Source organism: Schistocerca cancellata, chromosome 1, assembly GCF_023864275.1.
Source record: "Schistocerca cancellata isolate TAMUIC-IGC-003103 chromosome 1, iqSchCanc2.1, whole genome shotgun sequence".
In the NCBI taxonomy this organism is placed as follows: Eukaryota; Metazoa; Arthropoda; class Insecta; order Orthoptera; family Acrididae; genus Schistocerca; species Schistocerca cancellata.
In genome coordinates, this window is record NC_064626.1 from 797,913,265 (window position 1) to 797,940,932 (window position 27,668).

The 27,668-nt window shown below is 40.6% G+C and overlaps 2 protein-coding genes across 3 annotated transcripts in view; one reads left to right on the plus strand and one right to left on the minus strand.

The window, feature by feature from the left end:
* LOC126187808 (pre-mRNA-splicing factor SPF27) overlaps nt 1–15,246 on the plus strand; it is a 52,914-nt gene extending 37,668 nt beyond the window's left edge. Inside the window, exons 3-5 of the mRNA XM_049929097.1 lie at nt 8,227–8,399; nt 8,627–8,737; nt 14,939–15,246. Of these exons, the coding sequence (XP_049785054.1) occupies nt 8,227–8,399; nt 8,627–8,737; nt 14,939–15,128 (474 nt within the window). The 3' untranslated portion in view covers nt 15,129–15,246. The remainder of the gene's footprint in view (nt 1–8,226; nt 8,400–8,626; nt 8,738–14,938) is intronic.
* A 247-nt stretch (nt 15,247–15,493) lies between these two features.
* Nucleotides 15,494–27,668, minus strand: part of LOC126187797 (colorectal mutant cancer protein) — a 582,723-nt gene continuing 570,548 nt past the window's right edge. For both annotated transcript variants that reach the window (XM_049929077.1, XM_049929086.1), the window contains exons 13-16: nt 27,253–27,441; nt 21,997–22,199; nt 21,820–21,922; nt 15,494–15,643 (exon numbers count right to left, since the gene is read on the minus strand). In XM_049929077.1, the coding sequence (XP_049785034.1) occupies nt 15,506–15,643; nt 21,820–21,922; nt 21,997–22,199; nt 27,253–27,441 (633 nt within the window). In that variant the 3' untranslated portion in view covers nt 15,494–15,505. The remainder of the gene's footprint in view (nt 15,644–21,819; nt 21,923–21,996; nt 22,200–27,252; nt 27,442–27,668) is intronic.

Below are 27,668 nucleotides of genomic sequence, written 5' to 3' on the forward strand. Positions count from 1 at the left end.
GAACACCTAAATCTTTCCGTTCGAGCTCTGATTTCTCTTATTTTATTATTATGATCATTTCTCCTTTCATAGGTGGGCGTCAACAAAATATTTACGCATTCAGAAGAGAAAGTTGGTGATTGAAATTTCATAAAAAGATCTCGCCGCAAAGAAAACCGGCTGTGTTTCAGTGACTGCTACCCCAGTTCGTGTTTCATATCAGTGACACTCTCACCCCTATTGCATGATAACATGAAACAAGATGCCCTTCTTTGCACTTTTTTGATGTCCTCTGTCAATCCTCCCTGATAAGGATCCCATACTGCACAGCAATATTAAAGCAGAGGACAGACAAGTGTAATGTAGGCTGTCTCTTTAGTGGGTTTGTCGCATCTTCAAAGTGTTCTGCCAAAAAAGCACAGTCTTTGTTTTGCCTTCCCCACAATATTATCTATGTGGTCTTCCCAATCTAAGTTGCTCGTAATTGTAATTCCTAGGTATTTAGTCGAATTGACAGCCCTTAGATTTGTGCGATTTATCGTATACCCAAAATTTATCGCATTTCTTTTAGTACCCATGTGGATGACCTCACAGTTTTCTTTGTTTAGTGCTAATTGCCACTTTTTGCACCATACAGAAATTCTCTCTAGATCATTTTATAATTGGAATTGATCGTCTGATTTTACTAGACGGTAAATTACAGAGTCATCTGCAAACATTCTAAGGGGGCTGCTCAGATTATCACCTAGATCATTTATGTAAATCAGGAACAGCAGAGGGCCTATGACACTACCTTGCGGAACACCAGATATCACTTCTGTTTACTCGATGATTTACCGTCTTTCACTACAAACTGTGACCTCTCTGAGAGGAAATCACAAATCCAGTCACACAACTAAGATGATACTCCATATGCATGGAATTTGATTAATAGTCGCTTGTGAGGAATGGTATCAAAAGCCTTCTGGAAATCTAGGAATATGGAATTGATCTGAGATCCGTTGTCGACAGCACTCATTACTTCATGGGAATAAAGAGCCAACTGTGTTACACAAGAATGATATTTTCTGAACCCGTGTTGGTTATGTATCAATAAGTCATTTTCTTCAAGGTGATTCATAATGTTAGAGTACAGTATATGCTCCAAAATCCTACTGCAAATTGAGGTCAGTGATATGGGTCTGTAATTCAATGGGTTACTCCTATTTCCTTTTTTGAATATTGGTGTGACCTGTGCTACTTAAGGCGCTATTTTTTCTGCATACTCTGAAAGGAACCTGATGGGTATACCATCTGGACCAGAGGACTTGCCTTTCTTAAGTGATTTGAGTTGTATCGCAACCCCTAAGATAACTATTTTAATGCTAATAGCTGTTCTGGTTTTGAATTCTGGAATATTTGCTTCATCTTCTTTCATGAAGGAATTATGGAAAACTGTATTTAGTAACTCCACTTTAGTGGCACTATCATCGGTAAAATTTCCATCGCTATCATACAGTGATGGTATTGACTGTTTTTTGCCACTGGTGTACTTTACAGACGACCAGAATCTCTTTGGGTTTTCTACTATATTTTGAAACAATATTTCATTGTGGAAACTATTAAAAGCATCTCGCATTGACGTCCGCACTAAATTGCGAGCTTCCGTGAAACTTAGCCAGTCTTGGGGAGTTTGCATTCTTCTGAATTTGGCATTCTTTTTTCGTTGCTTCGAGAAGACAAGGAATAGAAACTCTCGCTTTGTGTGGGCAGGCATTATCTTGTTGAAATGTAAACCCAAGATGGTTCACAATAAAGGGTAATGAAATGGGGCTTAGAATATCGTCGATGAACCTCTGTGCTGTAAGGCTGCTGCGGGTGACAACTAGAGTGCGGAATAAAATGGCATCCCAGACCATTGCCCCCTGGTTGTCAAACTGAATGGTGGGCGATAGTCAGGTTGTTACCCCACTCCAGTTTGGAGTCTCCAGACACGCCTTCAGTCTGGAATCTCATTGACTGGAGTGTAATTGTCTTCAGTGCTTAGCACAGCTTCCATTTGAGTCCTGATGACCAGCGATGATCTGTCAGTCAATGCCAAGCCGAATAACTGCTTGCATAAGGGCAAGAGGTGCATTATTGACTTGCACATGTTATGCTCTTTCTCTTGCATAGATCATCAGACTTTTCTGAAATTGTAAACATTTATTTATCTGTACATGTACATCACATCTACCAATTGATGTCCCATTTCAGTAATTCTTTCGTTTTTCATCTTAGTGTATTTTTTCCAACTGATACTAGTATTTTATTTAATCTGTTATAGCTGCAAACCAACTTTGACTTGTTCTTGTTCTCTCAGTAACTGTATCTTCATTGTTGTTCAAATTAGGGGTCAGCCAGGTATGAAGCATTAACACTTTTATTCAGTTTCTCATTTCATTTCATTTCATTTCTTACTTTGTCATGATTATATTAAAATGTGATGAAAGTACATGAAATTGTACACACACACACACACACACACACACACACACACACACACACAAACTTTTATTATTCGTTTTAATATACCGATAAGCAAATGCTTTCTGTGATGTCTTTGCCAGACACTCTATCAAATCTGTAATATTTGCCATCGTCCTAAGAAGATTGCCTAAGAGGAAAGAATTTGCAATGCAGCCAATCAAAAAGAGAAATATCGTTCTGTTTTGTCATGAAGCCACTCCTGGATGATAGCTGCTTATTTGCTTTGTAGTCAGCCTTACTGAAGCTGTCACCAAATCATACTCGCAAGCTATGGAAATATAGCAATAAGTTTTAAAATGCATCACTTAAAAAAAATTACTGTGATGTGTTGATTAATTTTGAACAGTGTTGTTACATGGCAAAGTCTAGTTCCCACATATCAGCTGGATTTTTCAGTAAGTCACTGCTTTCTTGTCCATAACAATACGAGAGAAGGAAAGTTGCTACTCACCATATAGCGGAGATGCTGAGCCGCGATAGGCACAAAAAAAGGCACAGAATCATAGCTTTCCGCCATTAAGGCCTATGTCATCAGTACACACACGCACACGCACACACGCAAGCGCAACTTGCACACACATCTGCAGTTTCAGAGAGCTGAAACTACATTGCGAGCAGCAGCATCAGTGCATGATGGGAGTGGCAATTGGGTGGGGGGAGGGGGAATGATAGTATGGTGGGAGTGGAGGACAGTGAAGTGTTGAACTTTAGACGGAGGTTAGGAGAGAAGGTGAGGGGGGGGGGGGGGTAAGTAGTGGAAAGGAGAGAAATAAAAATAAAAGAAATTAAAAGACTGGGTGTGGCGGTGAAATGATGGCTGTTTAGTGCTGGAATGGGAACAGGGAGGGGCTGGATGGGTGAGGACAGTGACTAACGAAGGTTGAGGCCAGGAGGTTTACGGGAACGTAGGATGTATTGCAGGGAAAGTTCCCACCTGTGCAATTCAGAAAAGTTGGTATGGCACAGGCTGTGAAGCAGCCATTGAGATGAGGGGTATCATGTTTGGCAGTGTGTTCAGTTACAGGGTGGTCCACTTGTCTTTTGGCCACAGTTTGTCGGTGGCTGTTCATGCAGACAGACAGCTTGTTGGTTGTCATACTTACATATAATGCAGTACAATGGTTGCAGCTTAGCTTATAAATCACATGACTGGTTTCACAGGTAGCCTTGCCTTTGATGGGATAGGTGATGTTAGTGACCGGACTGGAGTAGGTGGTGGTAGGAAGATGTATGGGACAGGTCTTGCATCTAGGTCTATTACAGGGGTATGAGCCATGAGGTAAGGGATGGAGAGCAGGGGTTGTGTAAGGATGGACGAGTATATTGTGTAGGATTGGTGGACCGCAGAATACCATGGTAGGAGGGGTGGGAAGGATAGCGGGTAAGACATTTCTCGTTTCAGAGCATGACGAGAGGTAATCTAAACCTTGGCGGAGAATGTAATTCAGTTGCTCGAGTCCTGGATGGTACTGAGTTATGAGGGGGAATGCTCCTCTGTGGCCGGACTTTGGGAGGTGGGGGGAGACTGGAAAGATAAGGCACGGGACATTTGTTTTTGTACAAGGATGGGAGGATAATTACAGTCAATGAAGGCTTCAGTGAGACCCTTGATATATTTAGAGAGGGAGTGCTTGTCACTGCAGATGTGACTACCACGGGTGGCTAGACTGCGCGCGCGCGTGTGTGTGTGTGTGTGTGTGTGTGTGTGTGTGTGTGTGTGTACTGCTGACAAAGGCCTTAGTGGCCAAAAGCTATGATTGTGTGAATCTTTTTATTGTGCCTATCGCAGCTCATTATCTCCGCTATATGGTGAGTAGCAACTTTCCTTCTGACAAACTGCCTATTGGCTTCTGTCTCGGGTTCTTCGGCCGACGTTCATCTACGTTCATCTAATGATTTTTCTGACGTTTCGCCAGCACGAGTGGCTGGCATTGTCAAAGCTTCACCCTCCATTGCCGGTGGTGAACTGGAGCCTAGCTCGCGGGCGCAGACTATATGTACCTGGCGCGCCAACGTCCGAGGGCTTCTCCGCGGTCATTTCCGGTGCGGTTCTCCTCTTGCTACCTGCGACGGTCATTCGCTGCAGTACGGGAAGCCAGGACCCGTTTACCTTAAGGCTTTCCTCTTTCTTGTTCAAACTGTTGGCGTGTTTTTGTATTTCTACAGCTTCTCTGAACAAGCGCGTGTGATAGTGGTTCTCTACAGCCAGAACTTCCGTGTTGGTGAATTTTATTACGTGGTCGGTCTCATTCAGTGCGTGCTCTGCCACGGCCGATTTCTCCACCTGCCCCAACCTGCAATGTCGCTTATGCTCTTTGATCCTGGTGTTAATAGATCGTCCAGTCATTCCGACATAAACTTTTCCGCATGTGCATGGTATGCGGTATATTCCCGACATTGCAAGTGGGTCTCTTTTCTCCTTCGCCGATCTAAGACACTCTTTGATCTTCCTTGTCGGTTTGAAAATCGTCTTTACGCCATGTTTGCGCAGTATACGGCCGATTCTGTCCGTCACTCTGGGAATGTATGGCAGAAAGGCTGCACCCGACATTCCTTTTTCTGGTTCCTTACTTCGCCGAATGTTTGGCTCTGTTACACCTCTAATATAATTTGTGGAGTACCCATTGCTCCTCAGGACAGTTTCCAGGTGTTGCATTTCTCGTTTGAGGTGTTGAGGCTCAAATATTCGTCCTGCTCTCGTTATGAGTGTACTAATCATGCCTCTTTTCTGGCTCGGGTGGTGGTTTGACAGTTTGTGCAGGTATCGGTCCGTGTGAGTCGGTTTTCGATACACGCTGTGTCCCAGGTTTCCGCCGTCCCTTGTGACCAGCACATCTAGAAATCGCAGTTTCTTGTCCTTTTCTACTTCCATGGTAAATGTTATGTTTGCATGGAGGCTGTTCAAGTGCCTCAGGAATTCACCGAGCTGTTCTTCACCATGGCTCCACACCACGAAAGTATCATCGACGTACCTGTACCACACCTTAGGTTTGCAAGTCGCCGAGTCCAGTGCCTGTGCTTCGAATTGTTCCATGAAGAAGTTGGCCACCACTGGACTACCCATGGCGACGCCTTCAAGCTGTTCGTAGAAATCGCCATTCCACGTGAAATAGCTTGTGGTGAGACATGCATGGAAGAGCTTTCTGATGTATAGCGGGAAAATGGAACCGATGTGCTCCAGAGCGTCACTGAGTGGCACTTTCGTAAATAACGAAACAACATCAAAGCTGACCAGGATGTCGTTTGGTGCAAGTTTCAGTTTCTTCAGCTTCTCAGTGAAATGTCCTGAGTCCTTAATGTATGTGTTGGTCTTTCTCACGTGTGGCTGGAGCAGAGAAACCAAGTGTTTTGCCAGTTTATATGTCGGTGATCTAGGAGCGCTAACAATCGATCTCAGTGGAACGTTGTTCTTATGGATCTTGGGTAATCCATACAGCCGAGGTGGTAGGGCTTCTGTGTTGCACAGGTTTCTCTGTATGTCCGCCGGCAGAGAAGACGCCGTGATTAATCGATTCGTATTCCGTGTGATACGTTGCGTCGGATCTGCGCTTAGTTTTTGGTACGTCGTCGGATCTAATAGGTCTCGGATCTTTTGCTCATAATCTTTGGTCTTCATTACGACGGTCACATTCCCCTTATCGGCAGGCAGTACCAATATACTCTTGTCGGCGTTGAGATTCTTAATGGCTTGTACCTCTTCTTTCTTCTGGTTGCAAGCTGGTGGTTTTGCTCGGCGCAATATCCTGGCTGTTTCCGTGCGTATTTCCTCTGCTCTTTCACAAGGAAGGGTACGAATGGCTGCTTCGGTGTTGGCAATGATGTCCTCCATAGGTATAGTTCTCGGGATGATAGCGAAATTCCCTCCTTTTTGAAGAACAGACACTTCCTCTTCGGTCAATTGTCGTTCAGTGAGGTTGACCACTGTGTGTGACATGACGGGAGTCGCCTTGTCGGTCTGCTTCCGGCATCTTTCAAACTTTTTCTTCTGTCGCTCGGTGCAGCACTCGAGTTCGTTCTGCATGCTCCTGTGAGTGATGCTGTCGATCTTGTCCCAGTCGTCTCGATCCATTCTGCTACTTAGTTGATAGAAAATGTCCAGAAGTTCCTGATCAGCTCTTGCCAACTCTCTCCGTGTTGTATGTATTCGCTCACGAAGAAAAGCTCGTTCCATTCTGTCGTAGATACGATGTGCTTGGGCGGTGGTGAATAGGCGCTTACATCTCTAGAACTTCGGTGTAGCACATTCATCTCGGCAACGTGACAGAAAGACGCGACTGATGTCCTCTCTTGCCTTTCTGGTGAGATGTAAGCGCCTATTCACTGAGAGATGTGCAGGAAGAAAGTCAGTGATATTCTGGACTATACAGACAGGAACGTGGAGTCGTGCTGACTTTAGTGCCATTGCCAGCTGTGGTAGGTTTCTCGATTGAGGATCCGTGGCATGAAGAGCCTGATGTAGGTGGTCCCACAGATTCTCGATTGGATTTAAATCTGGGGAGTACAGTAAATTCACCCTGGTGCTCTTCGAACCATGCACATACACTGCGATCTGTGTGACACAGTGCATTATCCTGTGATAGATGCTGTTGTGCTGAGGGTGAACATGGATCACAAGGACAGATGCATGCTTCTGTTGTTTCACTGTGCCTTCCAGAATGACGAGATCATGCAGGGAATGCCATGAAAATGTTCCCTGGATCATAACGCTCCTTCCTCTGCCTGGACCTATCCAACGATTTGTTGCAGGGTGTTTAGTTCCAGATGTTACATGCCAATGAACATCTGTCCAGTGGAGTATAAAATGTGATTCATCTGAAACGATCACATGTTGCTACTCAATGGACATGTAGTTGTAGTATTGGTGTGCAAATTCCAGCCTTCGTTGCCAATGAACAGCAGTCAGCATGGTGCATGAACCAAGCACCTGCTGTGGAGGCCCATAGGTAGCAACGTTCACTGAACACTCGGTGAGGAGACACTGTTGGTTGCCCCTTTGGTTATCTGGGCAGTCAGTGGTTCAGTAGGTTCACATCTATTTGTCCGTTCAAATCTCTGTAGCCATTGTTCACCCATGTCACCTGTGACCCATGGTGCACCACAGAGTGTCACTTTTCCGTGCGCAGCATACCTCGACCATAGCGGCACACAGACAGTTTACAAACTTAGCCGTTCTGGACATTCTTCCATCCTTGGTATGGAAGACTTTGATCATGTGCATGGAACCTCAGATAAATTGCTCCATTTCTGCATTATGACAGACGCCTCCAGGCATACTTTATGTGCCCTCCACTGTTAATGCTGCCACCTGCTGCCTGTGAGTGGGTATTGCATATTGACATTGAACATAGGTGGTGGTCACATCAGTGATACTGGACTGTGTATTTGGCTGATATTTTGAAATAGTGTGCTAATTAAAATATATTTTTGTCACCCATTGCCTGAAACTTCTTTGGAGGCAATTCATTGCTATTACAGTGAGGTTCTTTTAAAAATTATTGAAGTTATGTATGGTAGGTGTTACTTGGAAAGTATCAACTGGTATTTTAAATAATTTGCCAGTGTAATGTTTCTGTTTAGGCCACACAATGTTTACATTTAGGAGCAATCGTGATAAAATTGACAATCATGATAAAATTGAATTACATATGAGTGAATTGTTATTTCTGACTTACTGTGTGCAGATGCATGATGTGGAATGAATTTTACCACCCAGTTTTATTTTGTCACTCTTGCTTTCAGACAGAAATAATGCGAAATGAGTTTGAGAGGATGCAGCAACGCCTTCCAATGGATGTTTTGAGTATGAAGCGTTATGAACTTCCACCACCTCCTGCTGGTAAGATGACTGATATAGCTGCATGGACAGAGTGTGTTGAAAATTCCATGGCACAGTTAGAGCACCAAGCAACAAGGTATGCTGGTGAATATGTGAATCACCTTGTGGGGGGTAACTTAAGCTAGTTGATTGTGTTGCTCCATTGCCAGGAGACCACTATCCAACTGGTACTGATTGGTGCAAACTAAATGTTGGAAATTATAATCATTTCATAATTTATGATTTGCAATACACTATAACTGTAATGCTAGTTTGCTCAGTATTACAATATTCCACACAGAAAAATTTAATTTTTTGTTTCAGAATTTGTAATTTGGAACTGATGGTGGAATATGGTTGTGAAGCTTGGAAGGCGTATTTGGAGACATTGGTTCAGTTAGTTACACAGGCGCAGAAACAATTGCAGAGCATGAGGTAATGTAAAGGCTGTTGTGCGTTTCACAACCATATGATTTTCTTGTGAAGGGAAGAGAGGAGGTAGCAGTTGTTTCATGAAGAAAGCAAATTGTGCAAACTAGGCCAAAATATTTGAAATATAGCTACAAAAAGTAAACTTTATTCCATTATCTGTGCAATTTGTCAAAGCAACTCGGACAAATTGTTGGGAAAAGAGGAAAAGGGAAGGAAAGATACAGAATTTTAATATTAAAAAAATGATTCTCAGGGCAATTACTGGTAGAATATATTAAATGATATACAGGTGAGAGATAGTGGATAAAATGTGTTCAATTCTGTAATCTTAAGAAAAGTACTGCATACAAAGAATTCAACATGATAGTATAATGTAACTGCTGAAATTCAAATTACTGTGGTTGCTGAAGGGCACAGGGTGAAGATTAGAATGACAAGTAAAGACACAGGAAGAGGAAATTGGGTAGGGGACAAAAACGGAAGGTGTTTCAATAAAGCTAAACATAAGAATAGCAAAGAGATACAGAAGGACATAAATTAGAATAGTTTGAGGCAATGAAAGCTTGGCTTAAGATGATTTGGAAGAATTGGAGGCTGAAAGACAAGTATTTGTTAGATGGGTACTTGCCATTGTAGAAAGTTAGAAGCACTCACAGTTGGAAAGAGAAGAGTGTATACTGAATGTCCCAGAAGGAATGGTCAATATTCAGAGATAAAACAAGAATGATCATTTGAAGCAAAAAGTGAGTAAACATGGGCTCTGAAATACCTACTGTAAGAACTAAGGGTGCATCATTTTCGATACTGTGAAACAAATCCTTTCTACTGCAATGTCTTTGCTTTCCATATTTTGGGAGGAAATAGTATTGACCAAAACAAGAAAAACTTTTCTCATAAACATGGGCAGTAAAATGCATACGCTAATAGCTGTGAGCACTTCTTCACTAGAAGATATGTTTCATAGTATTGAAAGTGAACAACTGCTCATAAGGTATGCATTTTCGAGTTCATATTAACTAGAACATTTGGTTTGAATGATTGTACCCTGTCATGTACATACTCCGCTAGCCACCAAGCGATGTGTGGCAGAGGGCACAATTCGCACCAGTCATATTTCCCCCCCTGTTCCACTGATGGATCGCGCGAGGGGAAAAAAAGACTGTCTGAACGCCTCAGTACGAGCTCTAATTTCCCTTATCTTTGAATGGTGATCATTGCGCGATCTGAAAGTTGGTGGTAATAATATATGCTCTACATCCTCGGCGAAGATCAAATTTCGGAATTTAGTGTGGAGCCCTTTCTGACTAGCGCGCCTTCTTTCTGCAAGTGTGTCCCACTTCAAACTTTCTATGAGATTTGTAATGCTCTCGCGATGGCTAAATGTACCAATCACGAATCTTGCTGCTCTTCTTTGGACTTTCTCAATCTCTTGAATCAGACCCAACTGGTAAGGGTCCCATACAGACGAACAGTACTCAAAGATGGACGATCTAACATATTGTAAGCTATTTCCTTTGTTGAAGGACTGCATCGCTTCAGGATTCTACCAATAAACCGCAATCTACAGTTGGCCTTACCCGTTACTTGTGTAATCTGATCATTCCATTTGAGATCATTTCGAATAGTCACACCCAGATACTTGACGGATGTTACTGCTCCCAAAGACTGGGAATTTATTTTGTACTCGTACATTAATGGGGATTTTCACCTCATTATATGCAGTAGGTTATACTTACTAATGTTGAGAAATAACTGCCAGTCATTACACCACACATTTATTTTCTGCAAATCCTCTTTGATTTGTTCACAACTTTCGTGTGATTCTACTTTCCTGTAGACTACAGAATCATCGGCAAACAGTCTAATGCCGCTGTCAATACCATCAACCAGATCGTTAATGTAAATCGTAAAAAGCAGCAGACCTATTACACTGCCCTGGGGCACACCTGAAGTTACACTTGTTTCATTTGAAGTCGCCCTGTCCAGGACGACGTACTGCTCTCTGTCTGTTAGAGAACTATCTATCCAACTGCATGTGTCGTCTGATAGGCCGTAAGCACGCACTTTTTGGAGCAAGCGACAGTGCGGAACTTAGTTGAACGCCTTTCAAAATTCGAGAAATATGGCATCAAGTCGAGAAATATGGCATCAACCTGGGAGCCAGTATCTAGAGCCTGTTGTATATCATGCACAAAGAGGGACAGCTGTGTCTTGCATGACTGCTGTTCCCTAAAACCGTGCTGGTTTCTGCAGATGAGCTCTCAGAGTCTAGAAAGGTCATTATGTCTGAATACACAATATGTTCCATGATTCTGCATCAAATCAGTGTCAGTGAAATTGGCCGGTAATTATGTGCATCCGATTCTCTACCCTTTTTATATATTGCTATGACCTGGGTCTTCTTCCAGTCCCGTGGAACTTTCCACTGTAGCATAGCCAACATAAAATCTTACGGGTATACCGTCTGGGCCAGATGCCTTCCTGGCGTCTAACAATCTTAACTGTTTAACAATCCCAGATACACTAAACACTATGTCAGCCATCCTTGCGTTTGTTCAATAATTGAAAGGTGGAATGGTGCTGCAGTCCTCTACCGTGAACGAATTTTTGAAAGCTAAGTTTAGAATTTCGGTATTCTGTTTATCACTACCAGTTACATTATCTATACTGTCAGCAAGAGAAGGTATTGAATTATTTGTAGCGTTCATATATTTTACATACAACCAAAATTTTGACAATTCATCCTGGGACACCCTGTATGATATAAAAGTTGTAAAAGTTCCAAAAGCTCTGTACTCATCTTTTCATATATCAGTTGTTTCCAATTTTGTTACTGTTTCAGCTCTTAGCAGGCAGATACTTCTAATAATTTTTAACTAAGAATTAAACATGGAATGGAAAAAAATTGTTTTTGTAACATAAAACAAATTATAAAGTAACTAACCATCTTTGTCATTGCCTCTCCTTCCTTTTATTGATAGAGGGCAGGTAATATGTCAAGTCAACCAATGAATTTGCTTCAAATTGTATTTTCTGATTTGTAATTTTGTTGCTTTATTAAAATATTCAATTTTTCCCTTGAAAAGCTCAGTATACAGCAAGAATTGAATGGGCTCATTATCTGTGTGTAGACGTGCAGTCTCTAAAGTGTTTTGTATCTATCAGCTGTTTGCTGAATATTAGCAGCAAGCTGTAAAGCTTAGTTTTCCTTGACCTGACTTGACTTTACTTTAACATAAAAATTGTCATATTGAAAGTGTTCTGTGTTGTTTCTGTAGTTAAGAGTGAAGTGTCCAACCAGAATCCTTATAAGGATTGCTTATTGCAAATACTCAGTTCAAATTCTTGCTGCATATTAGTGCAGTATTGGGTAGTTAAACATGCGATACCCTAGTTTGGAGTAATTATTTTGTTCATGAAGTAACTGTTCCCCCTTTCCTCCCTTCTTATTAAAATTATATTATGTGTTATGTTAAATGTCTTGATAGGTAAGAAGCTTATTAATGTTGCAGCCTCTAAATTTAACAACATTAATAAGCAGTTCTTGATTCGCAACGTAAGTATACAATAGAATAAGTTAGGAAATGTGCATTGATACATTATTATTTAGTGTTTATACCTTTATTAATTTTCCCTAATTATCTCAGGAAATGCAAATATATATATATATATATGATTTTGTACCAGGTAATTCTTTTTTATGCTGGTGGTTCTCATATTCTTCTGTTGGCAGTCATAAATTAACCTTGAATGTAAATTTGCTTACCAGCGTGACAGCTAGTAGTAAATTTGTAGTACAGTGACTGAGGAATCTGTAACAATCAGTACAAGTAATACTCTTAACCTTTAACTAGTACAAGACCTTGCTTATTGTTCCTCCCCGTTCTTCTCTTAATGAGTCAGAGAAAATGTTACGTCAATTAAAAAAAAAAAAAAAAAAAAAAAAAAAAAAAAAAAAAAAAAAAATCTTTCTTTTGCTATGGAAACAGCATGGTAATCAGTTAGAAATTTAGTACGAGGGTCACTCCAAAAGAAATGCACACTATTTTTGTAAAAATACAGTTTTCATTCTGCATGTGTGAAAGTTTTATAGTGTATAGATACATCCTTCCCACTTGTTTTCAAACTTAGTTCAACCTGTTCCCGTGAGTGGCGCCATCACAGCATGTCTTAAAGATGGCTGCTACACATAACGTTCGTCAGAAGCAACGTGCTGTCAAAATGAGACAGTGGGGAAACATCCACAAGAGGCTGAAAAAGGTGTATGGAGATGCTGCTGTCGATTGCAGTAAAGTTAGTTGGTGGGCAAGCAGGTTATGTAATGAAAGTGGGCGTGGCAATATTGAGGATTGTCATCGCAGTGGCAGGCCTTGTACTGCACACACTCCAGACAATGTGCAGAGAGTTAACGAATTGGTGACTGCTAACAGGCGCATCACAGTGAACGAATTGTTACACTATGTTGGGATAGGGGAAGGAAGTGTTTGCAGAATACTGAAAGTGTTGGCATTAAAAAAGGTTTGTGCCAGTTGGGTCCCCAGGATGTTGACAGTAGCTCATAAAGAAACAAGAAAAATGGTATGCAGCGAACTTTTAGAACAGTACGAGAATGGTGGAGATGAATTTCTTGGAAGAATTGGGACAGGTGATGAAACATGGCTCCATCATTTTTCACCAGAGATGAAGAGGCAATCAATGGAGTGGCATCTTGCAAATTCACCCAAGAAAAAAAAAAATTTCAAAGCCACACCTTTTGCTGGAAAATTTATGGCTACGGTGATTTTAGATTCCGAAGGACTCTTGCTTGTTGACATCATGCCAAATGGAACCACCATAAATTCTGATGCATATGTGACGACACTGAAGAAACTTCAAGCTCGACTGAGTCGTGTTCGACCACATCGGCAAAAGCAGGATGTTTTGCTGTTGCATGACAATGCACGTCCACATGTCAATCAAAAAACCATAGAAGCGTTCACAAAACTCGGATGGACAACACTGAAACACCCGTCTTACAGTCCTCACCTGGCTCCATGTGACTGTTTATCTCTTAGGGAAACTGAAAGACACTCTTCGTGGAACAAGGTTTGAAGATGATGACTCCCTTGTGCACACTGCCAAACAGTGGCTCCGACAGGTTGGTCCAGAATTTTACCATGCGGTTATACAGGTGCTGGTTCCAAGAGTGGCGTAAAGCAGTTGAGAGGGATGGAAATTATGTGGAGGAATGAAAATATTGTTCCTAAAGGATGTATCCACACACTGTAAAACTTTCAAACATATAGAATAAAAGATGGATTTAAAAAAAAATAGTGTGCATTTCTTTTGGAGTGACCTTGTATAAGCACTATTTTTCTTTTTCATTTAGTAGTTTCACATTTTCACACTTCTGTTTAAATTTCTCATCTTGCCTGTGGTTAATCAAGTGTCATCTCTGGTGCTGCAATTTCGCTTCTGATCTCTCTTTAATCGAGAATTAATTTTTCAGTTTCATGCCACACCTCTTTGTGGATGACCTCCCTTGGTCTTTTTATGATTGAAAATAAAGTTAACATGCCTTTCTCTTTCTCCCATTTGATTCTCTGGACACACAGTTCCCTGGTCTCAAGGGTTACATTGATTTATGCTTGTGTGATTGGATCTATTTTGTCTTTCACACTAGCAATATAATTATCTTCCTTATTTGGTTGAAACAATATGAATGGCTGACAGGCAATGAGTCAATTGCTAAAATGAATGGTGCCAACCTGCTAACCTCATTTTGTTTAGTAATATGTACCTTTCTTATTTATATTCATTGAATAATCGTTTATTGTGATTTGAATGAAATGTTAACTTTTGTTTTTGCTTCTCACTTTGTTAAATATCAGTAATGTGGTATGTTTGTCATAACTGATAGAATTGGTGTTAGATGTTTGCTTCTTAAAAATATTGTTTGTTTTGACTGATTGTGTATTCAGAACATCTTTGATGAAACATACTGATTGGTGCCAAAATTTGATTTTCTAATTTCAGAACTTATCACCATTTCCTAAAATAAACTAGTAATTTATGAATTTTTAATTTACTGCTTGAAGAATGCAATCAAAGTTAAGCTTATGTACTTTTAGGGATGTCACTTGAGCTTACTATCAGTAAACTTAAGTGCTGATGCAGGAACGTTTAAATAAGTAAATAGTGATTAATATTTTTGTCCTTCTTCAGGAAGCAAATTCAAGAGATTAATTGGCAGCGAAAAAACATGCAAACTCAAGGTGGTGAAAAACTGAGGCAGCTTGAAGCACAGTGGGTAGGCCTTGTGAGTAAAAACTATGAAATAGAACAAGCATGTGCACAATTAGAAAAGGAAGTGGAAAAAGTGAGGCCAAAGAAAACAGAAACAAACAATGAATGAAGTTTTGCTATGACTTTGTATTAAAAAGAATCTGATTTTACTGTAACAATATATTTATTGCATACATGGTATGTTCTGTATATTACATATGTACAGCAGTAAAATCATGTGAAACATATTTAGTCTTGTCTTTCATTTCTCCTTTATACATATGTACTAAATTATCTATTAAAGCAGACTAAAAAGGCAAGACTGGCCACTAAAAATAAATTTTGCCATCAATATTTCTCTCAATAAATAGTCAGTCACATACATTGTCCTACAAATAATTACAAGTAAATTAACTGTCTTTATTAGTAGACAATCAAGTGAATTATTTCCCTGACGTACGTCTTCAGCAAAATTCAGGCACTCATTTCTCTTCTTTCGGGGGCCTGTCACAACGAAGTCTCGCTAGCTCCAGAACTCTGAGAATGGCTTCCCGAAGGTGGTATCTGTGGAACTTGGTAATTGTTTACTTTGTGGGCACAAGTCTCCTCTTCTAAAATACATATTCTTTGCTTCAGTGTCCTGACCTGTAAAAAGATTTAAGAATTTTATAAATGTGCTGTGTGATCAAAATATAAGGGACAGTCCAATGAAAAGAAGAAACTAAGTTTCCCCATTCATCAAAATACCAAATTCAATGTATATGTTTATTAGTTTCAGAAATATATGTGTGCCAAATCGGATGATTCTTTTTGTTACACACTGTACTAAGATATTCAAACAGATGCTGCTGCTTTATCTTCACTATCATGCAGCTTAATGTAAATTCAGTTGTAACATGTACTCTGCACATTACCTTAATATTGAACATGTGGCCCCCAATTCACATTTCACTGTTGTAATTTTTTACTATTCCAGTTGCTTTTATGATGTGTTACTACTTTTCTATGTGCCTTCATATTTCCACAGTAATTGTTAAGTTCTTAACTTTCAAGTGCAAAGTAAAACACTGTTCATTCACTATTCTTTATTCTGTCTGGTCATGCTGATAATTGCATGTCTGTCTCCTGTACACATGTTTATTTCCTCGTGCATACTACAAATATCTCACGGTGCCAGTATATCGTATTTTCCTTAATGAATGATATATTCGATATACTGTAATTTCTAAGTATACAAGAGGGGGAAAAAAAACCAAGAGAGCAGTAACAGAAAAGTAAACCTGTAGTGCAAAAAGGCCATGGACACTATTAAAAGTACAATAAGGCCTAATGGAGCCTTTCATCAATCCATTTTTGTAGTGAAGTTATAACATAATAATGAAGCAATATTTTAGTTATCTGTGGTCCATCAAACCATGTATTGTTTTATTTGAGAGTAATTTCCACACAACTCTCTTACCATTTGGCTTCCCTCCCCCTATTTGTCATACACTGTCACATGAGTCAGTCTTTGCTTGTGAACCCCCTGGTACACCTCTCGCCTTGGCACCACAAGTGTCGGTTTGTGTCACTTGAGCCGTAAACTGGCCCTGATATTAGTGTGGCTATGTAATGATAAAATTAAGCAACCGAGCCTCAACTCACATGTTCCTCATTCCACTCTCTCGGCCACATACTTTAACTCATTAGGTTATAGCATTTTTTTTAATGATTGCTGTAAATAGGGACAAAAAAAATCGGTGTTATTTTATGGCCAAATTCAGTGTTATTTTTCGCACTTTTCGGTGTTATTTTCTGGCAAGCTTTTTCTATCATCAGTTATCTGTTTTTCTCATATTTAACAATTTTTCAATGCTATGTTGAAAATGGAACTATTTCTAAGATAGGGTGGGCCAAACGTGAAACAAGTGTAGAGAAAAATTGACACATTAATTATTTAAAAACAAACACCAAAGGTAAAAATGAAAATAACAGTATGATGCAGATATTTTATTGATGACGTTTCCTGCTTCTTCATATCATCCTTGAGCCGTGGAGACCACAGAAGCCGGTCTCCACTGCTCAAGAATGATCTGAAGATACACTAGGAGCGTGAAACGTGTCATCAGTAAGGTATCTGCAACAGATACTATTTCACATTTTTAACATTTGTATACTGTTGCTGCACTTGGCCAGAATGGTGTGGTGTGATACATGTATTTTAAATACTGGGAAAAAACAATTTATCAGTGATGTATCCAGCAGATAAAAAATATACAGAACTTCCCTTTTTTCAGGTCAATTTTTGACACTCGACAATTTTTCTCATCGACTTAAATATTTATACTAAATGGCTGAAATTTCTTATGGAATAAGAATAATGAAACTTAGAAGAAAATCTTTTAATGTAAAGAAAAATGTCTGCTTTTGCAATGCTATTCTTAATAAATAAAATGTCTTGGCTGCATCACCAAGCAGGCTTGAAGGTTATTTTTAAGTATTCCTAAGTAACAAAATACTTATAAACATTTACAAAAGGTATTTAACTTGGGTTAAAAATAAGACAAAATTTAATTCTCTTAATATTTTTTTATGGTCGCTCAGACATATACAACTGGTAGTAAGACTCATTTATGTACTGCATTTTCAGCTGTTTTTACCAAGATCTGCACAAAGAGGGCGAAAACAGTATGCTTACCTTACTATTAACAATGAAGTGTAAATGTGAAATATCCGAACGTGGGAACTGCAATCGCTTTGGAACGATTGAAAAATGTGCCACAAACAAAACACGAGTCAAGTGAAGTGAAGTGTATCCCCACTCTAACTCAGACAGCTGTGCGCATCTGGCAGCTTGGCAGTGTCAGAAAAATTTTTCCGGGTAGATGCTGGCTGCTTCCTCTCATTGTTTATACACCAAACAGCCACACTCAAAGTAGCGAGAAGTAGGAGTAGGTGCTACTTATATGCGATTTCAGCTCCGTGAATGGGCGGCAAGCTGTCTGGTAACGGCTTAAATGAACCTTATTTCAACAAAATAGATATTAATTAAAATTTTTGTAAGTTAATACATGCAGAAAAATATGCACTCATCCGCAAGGGTTGGCAGCGAGCATATGCAAAACAGTTGTCCTGCCAATGAATGGTCTCTGTAAAACAGACTAATGGCTTAAACACAATTATGTACAATATTAACGTGGTTTGCATACTATTACAGAGTACACCTTTTTCTTTGTTTGGATGATTTGAGAAAGGGTTCTGATATGTGAAACCGATTATCAATTAAACAAAAGTAACTGAATTTTGCAATTTTGGCTGTTTTCTACATAAAACTGATTAACTCAAGTCGCTGTCCTGTTATTAATCCAGCGTGCTGGAAATCCAAAAAGGTTACTTTTTACTTTTATAGCTGCTAGTTTCCGTTGTAGAAATTAACGCTGTCCTGTAAAATACCTGCCTCACCAACCATTCGGAATTCATCACATATTCAGAAATAAACACCCAAATATTTATTTCATTCTTCAATCTCTAATCAATGGAAATGTGCCATCTATTGCAGAACACACTTGTATTACACTTTCGGATTTTTTCCTTTACTTTTACTTTGGAAGAGTTGTAAGCTCAATGATTGATGACGGTGTTGGCAGTGTTTGCGCTCACCCTCCTTCCAAATACTTGCATTACATTCATGACAAAAGACTGAGACCGTGTCAGCTATGCTACGATGGGAAAAAAAATATATTAGCACGCAGTGGAACACAAACTTACATCCATTCGTATCGTAAAACACGAAACTATCCATTACGTCATGGCTTACTCATTCGGCTACTGTCTCATCTCAATGATCACATTTCTTCAAGCCTTCTATCATTGCTGTGTTATTAACTGCATTTAATAAACATTGGTGCTGTGTTTGTGATAGATTTTAATTACGGCATTGCTTCAAAATGGTATACTGCGGCACATACACTGCAAAAGAAATAAATAATCGAAATTCACACAGTGGTTGTTCGTACACGCTTGCAAAAGTCGATAGGCCACTAGTTACGTCGTGACTGCAAATCGTAGTGCGACAGTTGAACATAGAACATTTCAACATTAAATGTCATTAGATTTACAAAACTTCTTATGTTGAAAAACTCCGATTTTGTGTTACTTCCTTAAAAACCACCAAATTTGCATTATTCCGCATTATCATTTAAACAAATTTTTCCTGTCCCTAGCTATAAAGCATTAGTTACCAAACTTACAAAGCTTCTGAGCTGTAAAACTCTGCCTAGCCAATGAACTTCTATATGAAGCAGTAGATCACAATACAGCCAATTCAGTTAATCAGTCAGTGCTGTGAGCAAACCTCTCAGAGTTTCTTGTATTCTAACTTAGTTTATTGTTCATGCTCGAAAATTTTTCCATGCAGTGACTGCTTTCAGTGGTAAGGCAGAAATTTTGGAAAGCTTCTGTGATCATAACACAAGGTTATGAATCCCTTCTCTCCACCTACTGTCACAGAAGCTGCATCAGTTGCTAAGCCCATGAACTACTTTACAGGAATTGGTAAGATCTATGTCGTGTAGTGCCCTGTCAGTGGTACAATCTTAAACAATTTCTCTCTTATTTTAAATTATCAAATGCAATTGATGCAAAAATGGCCAACTGAGCTGTGCTCAACTATATCAGTTACTTCAGCAAGCTGCAGGAAAAAATATCTGCAGCAATCAAAGTCGGTTGTAAATTATGTAGTAATGTCAAATCTCTTCCAATTACATTATATTGTCAAATAATCTGCTGCCTCTAAAAAATGCAGTTGTTAGACTGTGCAATACTTTTTTAAACTTGGAATGTCACCTCATTGCTTTATTCACGTCTAATGGTTTAAAAAAAAAGTTGATTGCTGAGCATTAAGTTTGATTTTGGCTGCCTTATCTTTTCTTTCCTTAGAATGGAATCCAGTGAGAGAGCCTTTTCAACCCTTGAGTGAATGGTTCTGAAGTTATGTTTGATGTTCCATTTCATTCGAGCTGATAAACTTGCACAGCATGGTAAACTCGTTAGCAGTTGTCACACACACACACACACACACACACACAGAGCTTCACGCATATACAATCAACTGTATGGCTGACAATGTAGTATTCTTGACTGACAGTGGCCGTTGCATGGGAGAAACAAGCATTTGTTCTCATCGTGAGTACAGTCTGAGCTCAACGGAGCAATCCAGGTTAGTCAATCAGAACATTACCAACATTCTATAGAAAATGTTCCTGCATTCTATTGGTAGCTCAAGATAGGTGGTTTGGCGATCACTACTGTAGAGTACTAGAATACTACACTCCTGGAAATGGAAAAAAAGAACACATTGACATCGGTGTGTCAGACCCACCATACTTGCTCCAGACACTGCGAGAGGGCTGTACAAGCAATGATCACACGCACGACACAGCAGACACACCAGGAACCGCGGTGTTGGCCGTCGAATGGCGCTAGCTGCGCAGCATTTGTGCACCGCCGCCGTCAGTGTCAGCCAGTTTGCCGTGGCATACGGAGCTCCATCGCAGTCTTTAACACTGGTAGCATGCCGCGACAGCATGGACGTGAACCGTATGTGCAGTTGACGGACTTTGAGCGAGGGCGTATAGTGGGCATGCGGGAGGCCGGGTGGACGTACCGCCGAATTGCTCAACACGTGGGGCGTGAGGTCTCCACAGTACATCGGTGTTGTCGCCAGTGGTCGGCGGAAGGTGCACGTGCCCGTCGACCTGGGACCGGACCGCAGCGACGCACGGATGCACGCCAAGACCGTAGGATCCTACGCAGTGCCGTAGGGGACCGCACCGCCACTTGCCAGCAAATTAGGGACACTGTTGCTCCTGGGGTATCATCGAGGACCATTCGCAACCGTCTCCATGAAGCTGGGCTACGGTCCCGCACACCGTTAGGCCGTCTTCCGCTCACGCCCCAACATCGTGCAGTCCGCCTCCAGTGGTGTCGCGACAGGCGTGAATGGAGGGACGAATGGAGACGTGTCGTCTTCAGCGATGAGAGTCGCTTCTGCCTTGGTGCCAATGATGGTCGTATGCGTGTTTGGCGCCGTGCAGGTGAGCGCCACAATCAGGACTGCATACGACCGAGGCACACAGGGCCAACACCCGGCATCATGGTGTGGGGAGCGATCTCCTACACTGGCCGTACACCACTGGTGATCGTCGAGGGGACACTGAATAGTGCACGGTACATCCAAACCGCCATCGAACCCATCGTTCTACCATTCCTAGACCGGCAAGGGAACTTGCTGTTCCAACAGGACAATGCATGTCCGCATGTATCCCGTGCCACCCAACGTGCTCTAGAAGGTGTAAGTCAACTACCCTGGCCAGCAAGATCTCCGGATCTGTCCCCCATTGAGCATGTTTGGGACTGGATGAAGCGTCGTCTCACGCGGTCTGCACGTCCAGCACGAACGCTGGTCCAACTGAGGCGCCAGGTGGAAATGGCATGGCAAGCCGTTCCACAGGACTACATCCAGCATCTCTACGATCGTCTCCATGGGAGAATAGCAGCCTGCATTGCTGCGAAAGGTGGATATACACTGTACTAGTGCCGACATTGTGCATGCTCTGTTGCCTGTGTCTATGTACCTGTGGTTCTGTCAGTGTGATCATGTGATGTATCTGACCCCAGGAATGTGTCAATAAAGTTTCCCCTTCCTGGGACAATGAATTCACGGTGTTCTTATTTCAATTTCCAGGAGTGTATTTTGTACACTTTCTTTGTGTGTGCCAATATTTGAATACTAAAGCCTGATCATGAAAATAGTAATAGTAGTAGTAAATCAGTCACTTTACCTGTGAAGCGTGTCTGTCAACCATTGCCAGCATTTGCTGTTCAAGCTTTTTCAGTCGAGTTTGGTATTTTTTTTTTGAGCGTTCCAGTGTTTGGACAAGTGCACTGAAACAAAATAGTATGATATATTCAGTTCACTGCGAAGTCTATGACAGCAAACTTATTTTCATAGTAAGTACCTGTTGGCTTTTTTGAGGTCATTAACGAGATCAGCAGACTGTTGATGCCTCATTTCAGAGTTCTTGCTGACTTTTTCCAGTGTAGAAACTAGCTCCTGTAACCTCTCCTTTAATCGTGCTTCCCTCCTTAATGCTTCTGACAGTTCAGATGTCATTTCCTCCACACATTCATTATCATCCATAGTGATTACTTTTCTCTTCTCCTGTAAAATAAATAAATGCACTGGCAGTGTGTCCTTTTATGAGTGACATAAAGAATGAATAATGCTGTTTATTCTACCGTGAGTCCCAATAATAATAATAATAATAATAATAATAATAAAATTTAAATTTTTTTGCAAAATTGACCTTTATCATCATATTAAGCAATGAATACAAGAAATAGGGAAAAAGGTAAACAATTAATTATTTTAAAGAGGTGATTTCACTTTGGAAGCACTGGGACATATAGAATGAATTTTTCACTCTGCAGCGGAGTGTGCGCTGATTTCCTGCAGACTAAAACTGTGTGTGACCGATAAGTTGAACTCGGGACCTTTGCCTTTTGTGGGCAGGTGCTGTACCACACACAGTTTTAATCTGCCAGGAAGTTTCAGATCAGTGCACACTCTGCTGCAAAGTGCAAATGTCATTCTGGAAACATCCCCCAGGCTGTGGCAAAGCCATGTCTCTGCAATATTCTTTCTTCCAGGAGTGCTAGTTCTGAAAGTTTTGCAGGAGAGCTTCTTTGAAGTTTGGAAGGTAGGAGACGAGCTACTGGCAGAATTAAAGTTGTGAGGACAGGTCATGAGCTGTACCTGGGCAGCTCAGATGGTATACTTGCCCGTGAAAGTCAAAGGTCCCAAGGTCGAGTCTCGGTCTTGGACACAATTTTAATCTACAAGGAAGTTGCACTGAGACATATAATTTTTGAACACTCATCATTTCATGAGTTATATTTGAAAGAAATTTCACAATTTTTTTTTCTAGGCACACTCGCACATCTCTAAACTTTCATGACGTCATAATGCCTCAAACAAAATATAGTCCTCAAAATGGGCATAAAATTTAATGAATTTATATTGAAAGTACATACTGCTCCAGTGGCATTATTTTAAAACCAGTCATAAAAGCAGTAGTTCAAACTCAAATTTGTCACAGAGAACCTTAAACAATATTAAGAAAAGGATAGATTGATACTCACCATAAGGATGATACGTAGCGATGTTGCCGTAGCCAGGCACAACCACAGAATGTGACAGTCATGTGAATAGCACTCTGGAGTTGGATGGGATGGGATGGGATGGGATGGGATGGTGGGGTACAGGTTGGAGGAGAGAAGAGTGCTGGCTGGCATGGCATGTGGGTACTAAAGTTCAATTCTTTTATCTTGGCGGCTCACGCATGCCCGCCCAGACGCGGGAGATTGCTGCATTGCCAAGTTGCAAACAACGCAAGCGCCATAGTATAGTTCGCAAAGTCACATTTAGGGGGGAGCGCGCAGTTTATGAAGTAAAGCCACCGCAGCCGCATTAACCCTTTCGCTGCTACAGAGACGTATTCCCCGCATTCCACGCTGTGCGCTATTTTGTCATCACTGCACTGCTCGCCTGTGCTGACACACGGTGTTCCAACTGGTTTGACACTTATCATTCAATTTCTCAAAAACTATTTGGCCCAAAAATTTGATTTTTACACATCTTCTTGACTGATACCTTCCCCCATAAATGACTTAATTTTGTTTCAATGTTTAACGCAGTTATTGTGCAACATTAAATGTAGTAAACCATTGCACGAAATTTTGAAGAGTTTGCAGAAGTAAAAGTCCATAGTGTATACTTTCTGTATGGTCGATTCTAGTTGCCACAATATTGAGAATGAAATGTGGACAGGATACCTAAATTTCATATAAAATTTACAGTATAACAATATCTCATTTAATTTAAGTACCAGATAGGTGTCGTATGTAATACTGAGAAATATTCAGTCTTTCGCGACTGTAATAAAAGTTTTATGTATGCCAGAGTCATTTCGATTTTTTTCTAAAAAGTTATAATTAAAACAAAGTTGGCAAAGTACACAAAACTGAATTGTGGACATAATAAAACATAGAAAAAACTAAAATATGTTGTCAGTGAGGCACAGTGCGCAAACAATTTGTGTTTGTCACAACGGACAGCAAATACTTGCCAAAACATAGGTCAGTCGATGAAAACATTGAATATGATGATGTTGCCAAAGCAGTGAAGCAAAGAATTGCCTCCGACAATCAAATAGCTCGGCAAACGTACGAGCCGAAATTCTGCTCTGAACAACACTTTTAATACTGTCGCATAAGAATATATCTCAATATGAATAGTAAAACAGGGACTGCGGAAGAGAAGATATACAAACAAAACAGATAACATGAATATTGTATGTGTGCTTTTTCATTGTTTTTAATTGATGTAAAAAGAAATATTGGAGGACAAAATTAGAAAAATCGAAAACTTATTATGATTATAATGAAGAGACAAAGCACTAGAAATTTCAAAAAATTACATTCAAACGAATAAAATTCATGAAGTAAGACACTTCGATATTGTTTTTAAATAAAGAAAATATTAAGCACCAAATGAGGTTTGAACTCAGATCCTCTCACTTAGCAGCTAAACACCTTAACCATTACGCTAACGCAGGTCGTCATTCAAGAGAGCTCCTAGAGGCCTTTAACATGTCACGCAAAATACTGACATACACTGTTGGTATGACTATGAATTACTCACATTTTGTCGAAGTACAATAGGAAATAAACAATTACCGCTGTTTTTTATTGCGAAAACGTTCGTGAGAATGATACAAACTCCTTTCCTTGCTATCGCCTGAATTAGGAGGCTTATTGCTTGTTTGGTTTAATTAATTAATAGAATATGAAGCAATTGGTATAAAGAATGCTTTTTCCAAACTTTCTATAAAAGAGAGTCTGCTATCGAGACATTGCTTTTGTTGAGTTACTTTATTGATGACTGAATGTTTCTAAAACTGAAGACGCTCGTCTGTGCTCTGCACTGCAGTCGAGCTCTGGCAAAGGCGTTCTCTGTTCATTGGCTGACTGCATTTTGTGACGTCCAATGCGCAGAACGAACCTAAACTTGGCCGCCGTCGTAAATGACACGCAGTTTACATGATAGCCTGGTGAGATTGGCAGGTGTAGCATCGGAAAGTGGGGTGTGGGGAACAAATGGGGAGCAGAGGAGCACAGAAGGGGTTAGGGTGGGTGGGTGGTTGCATTGGCAGAGTGCAGCATACAATGAGGGTGACGGGACAGCTGGTTGAAGCCAGGATAAGTTTGGGAGTTGAGAATTTTTTGTAGGGATAACTCCATCTGTGCATTTCAGAAAAGCTGATGGTGGAGAGGAGGATCCAGATAGCCTGGGTTGTGAAGCAGTTACTGATATCAAGAATGTTATGGCACAGAGTGGTCTGCTTTGCTCTTTGCCAGTCTGGCAGTGGCTGTTCATCCTGGTGGTCAGCTGGTTGGCAGTAATACCACTATAAAAAGCTGTGAGATCATTGCAACACAGCTGGTATATAACACAGCTGCTTTCACAGGTTGCCCAGCCTTTGATAGGGTAAGATAAGCCTTTGCCATGACTGAAATAGCCTCCCCCTTCTCTAAAGTAGTGTTGTGGCATCCACACAACATTCTATGCCCCAGGAATCATCCCCGTGGAAGACTCAGGTGCAAGAGCTGCCCAATTGACCCACCCAGCACTTCCCATTCCCTTCTACAATCACATAGTACCATTCTTCACACAAACTGTTGCTCTGAGTGCTGTAAGGGACTGCTATAATACATTACATTCATGATGTACCTCAGTGACCACTAGATGTCTCTGTCTTGCAATAGCATTGATGGTTTCAGGTGGAAACCACTGATACTCAAAGGGTTAACTCTTTTTATTACCACAAAATACAATTTTTTTTAAACCATCACCAAATTGTATGATGTGATTTTGAGAAACCATAGTCAAATGGAACAGGAAGGGATTCATTATAGTTTTACAAGATGTTCTGTCTGCCACAAAACACCTGTTGGCTTGGGAGAAGTAGGTGTAAATTTGCCTGAAGTAAATGTAAGTTTGCTTGTTTAAAAGGTAATGGAATGTTCTTCCAAGATGTTTAAAACATAAGACCATGCAGTATATAATATGTAATATGATACTGTGTGGGTGGATGTATGCGCTAATTAAATACACTCTTAAAGGAAATCTGAGAGAAAGAGCATCTCAAATTGAGCAAGTCAGTAATGTGTTGGCCCACCTCTGGCCCTTGTGCAAGTAGTTATTCGGCTTAGTATTGACTGATAGAATTGATGGATGTCCTCCCGAGCTGGTTGGATGGCTGTTCCATAATACTCCAAATGTTCACTATCTGGGAGAGATCCGGTGACCCTGCTGTTGAAAGTGGGATTTGAAAAGCAACAGAAACTCCCACAGTGTGCGTTCAGGCAACATCATCCCGAAATGTATTCCCAAGATGGCTTGCCATGAAGGGCAACAAAACGTGCCATAGAATTTGGTTGATGTATTGCTGTGTTGTAAGGGTACCGTGGATTATAACTATGAAAAAAATGGCACCCAGACCATTATACCTGGTTGTCGGGCGGTATGGCGGGCGATGGTCAGGTGAGTATCCCATCACTGTCCTGGGGCATCTTCAGACACATCTTCACTGGTCCTTAGGGCTCAATTCGAAGCAGGACTCATCAGTGAAGACCATTCCACGTAAGTCAGTGAGATTCAACGTTGAAGATGTGTAGACACCTCGGAAGCATTGGGATACCAACCTATCAACTACCACACGGCCCTACGACCAGGAGTGAATGTCTGGGGTGCCATTTCTTTTCATAGCAGAACCCCTTTGGTTGTCATTTGCAGCATCCTTACAGTGCAGCAGTATGTTGATATTCTACATCCCATTTTGTTGCCCTTCATGGCAAGCCATTCTGGGCTTACATTCCAGCAAGATAATGTCTGCCTGCACATGGTGAGAGTTTCTGCTGCTTATCTTCCTGCTTGCCAAACTATACATTGGACAAAATAATTTCCAATGCAGAATTCCACCACAAAACAAAGCACCCGAGTAAAAAACAGGCATTTGTTTGTTAATTAATCCACCGTCAAATCAACAATTCTTTAGCAGTGCTGAGGCAACATCTGAGGGCACAACTATTGTCAATACATCAGTTAAAAACAGTTATGCACAAAATTTATCTATAAAGCAAATGGTACATACCTTACTGTGAGAATTTAGAAGTTGCTCAGTTTCTTGCAGTTGGCTTTGCAAATGTTGGATAGTTGCCAGCTGAGCTGCATGATGAGCATCCATAGAACTGAGTTTGAGTTCCAGGGATGCTCTTTCCTTCTCTAGCAAATACACTCTTGCCCTGAGTTCAGCTTTGTCTTCTCTCATTGCCATCAATTCCTAATTAAAAAAAAAAAAGTCAATAGATACTTAGTAACTATACTGTGCCAACAGTGTGAAAGGCACCTGCTATGTATCCTCAGTGTTTATTTATTAATACACATTAAAACAGTCTTACTGAAGTGTCTAAATCATACTTTGTATGTATTTTTAAGAAACTACGCTCATCATTTAGTGATTGTGATTTAATATCACTTTTCATAATATTGTTACATTCTATCCTGAAT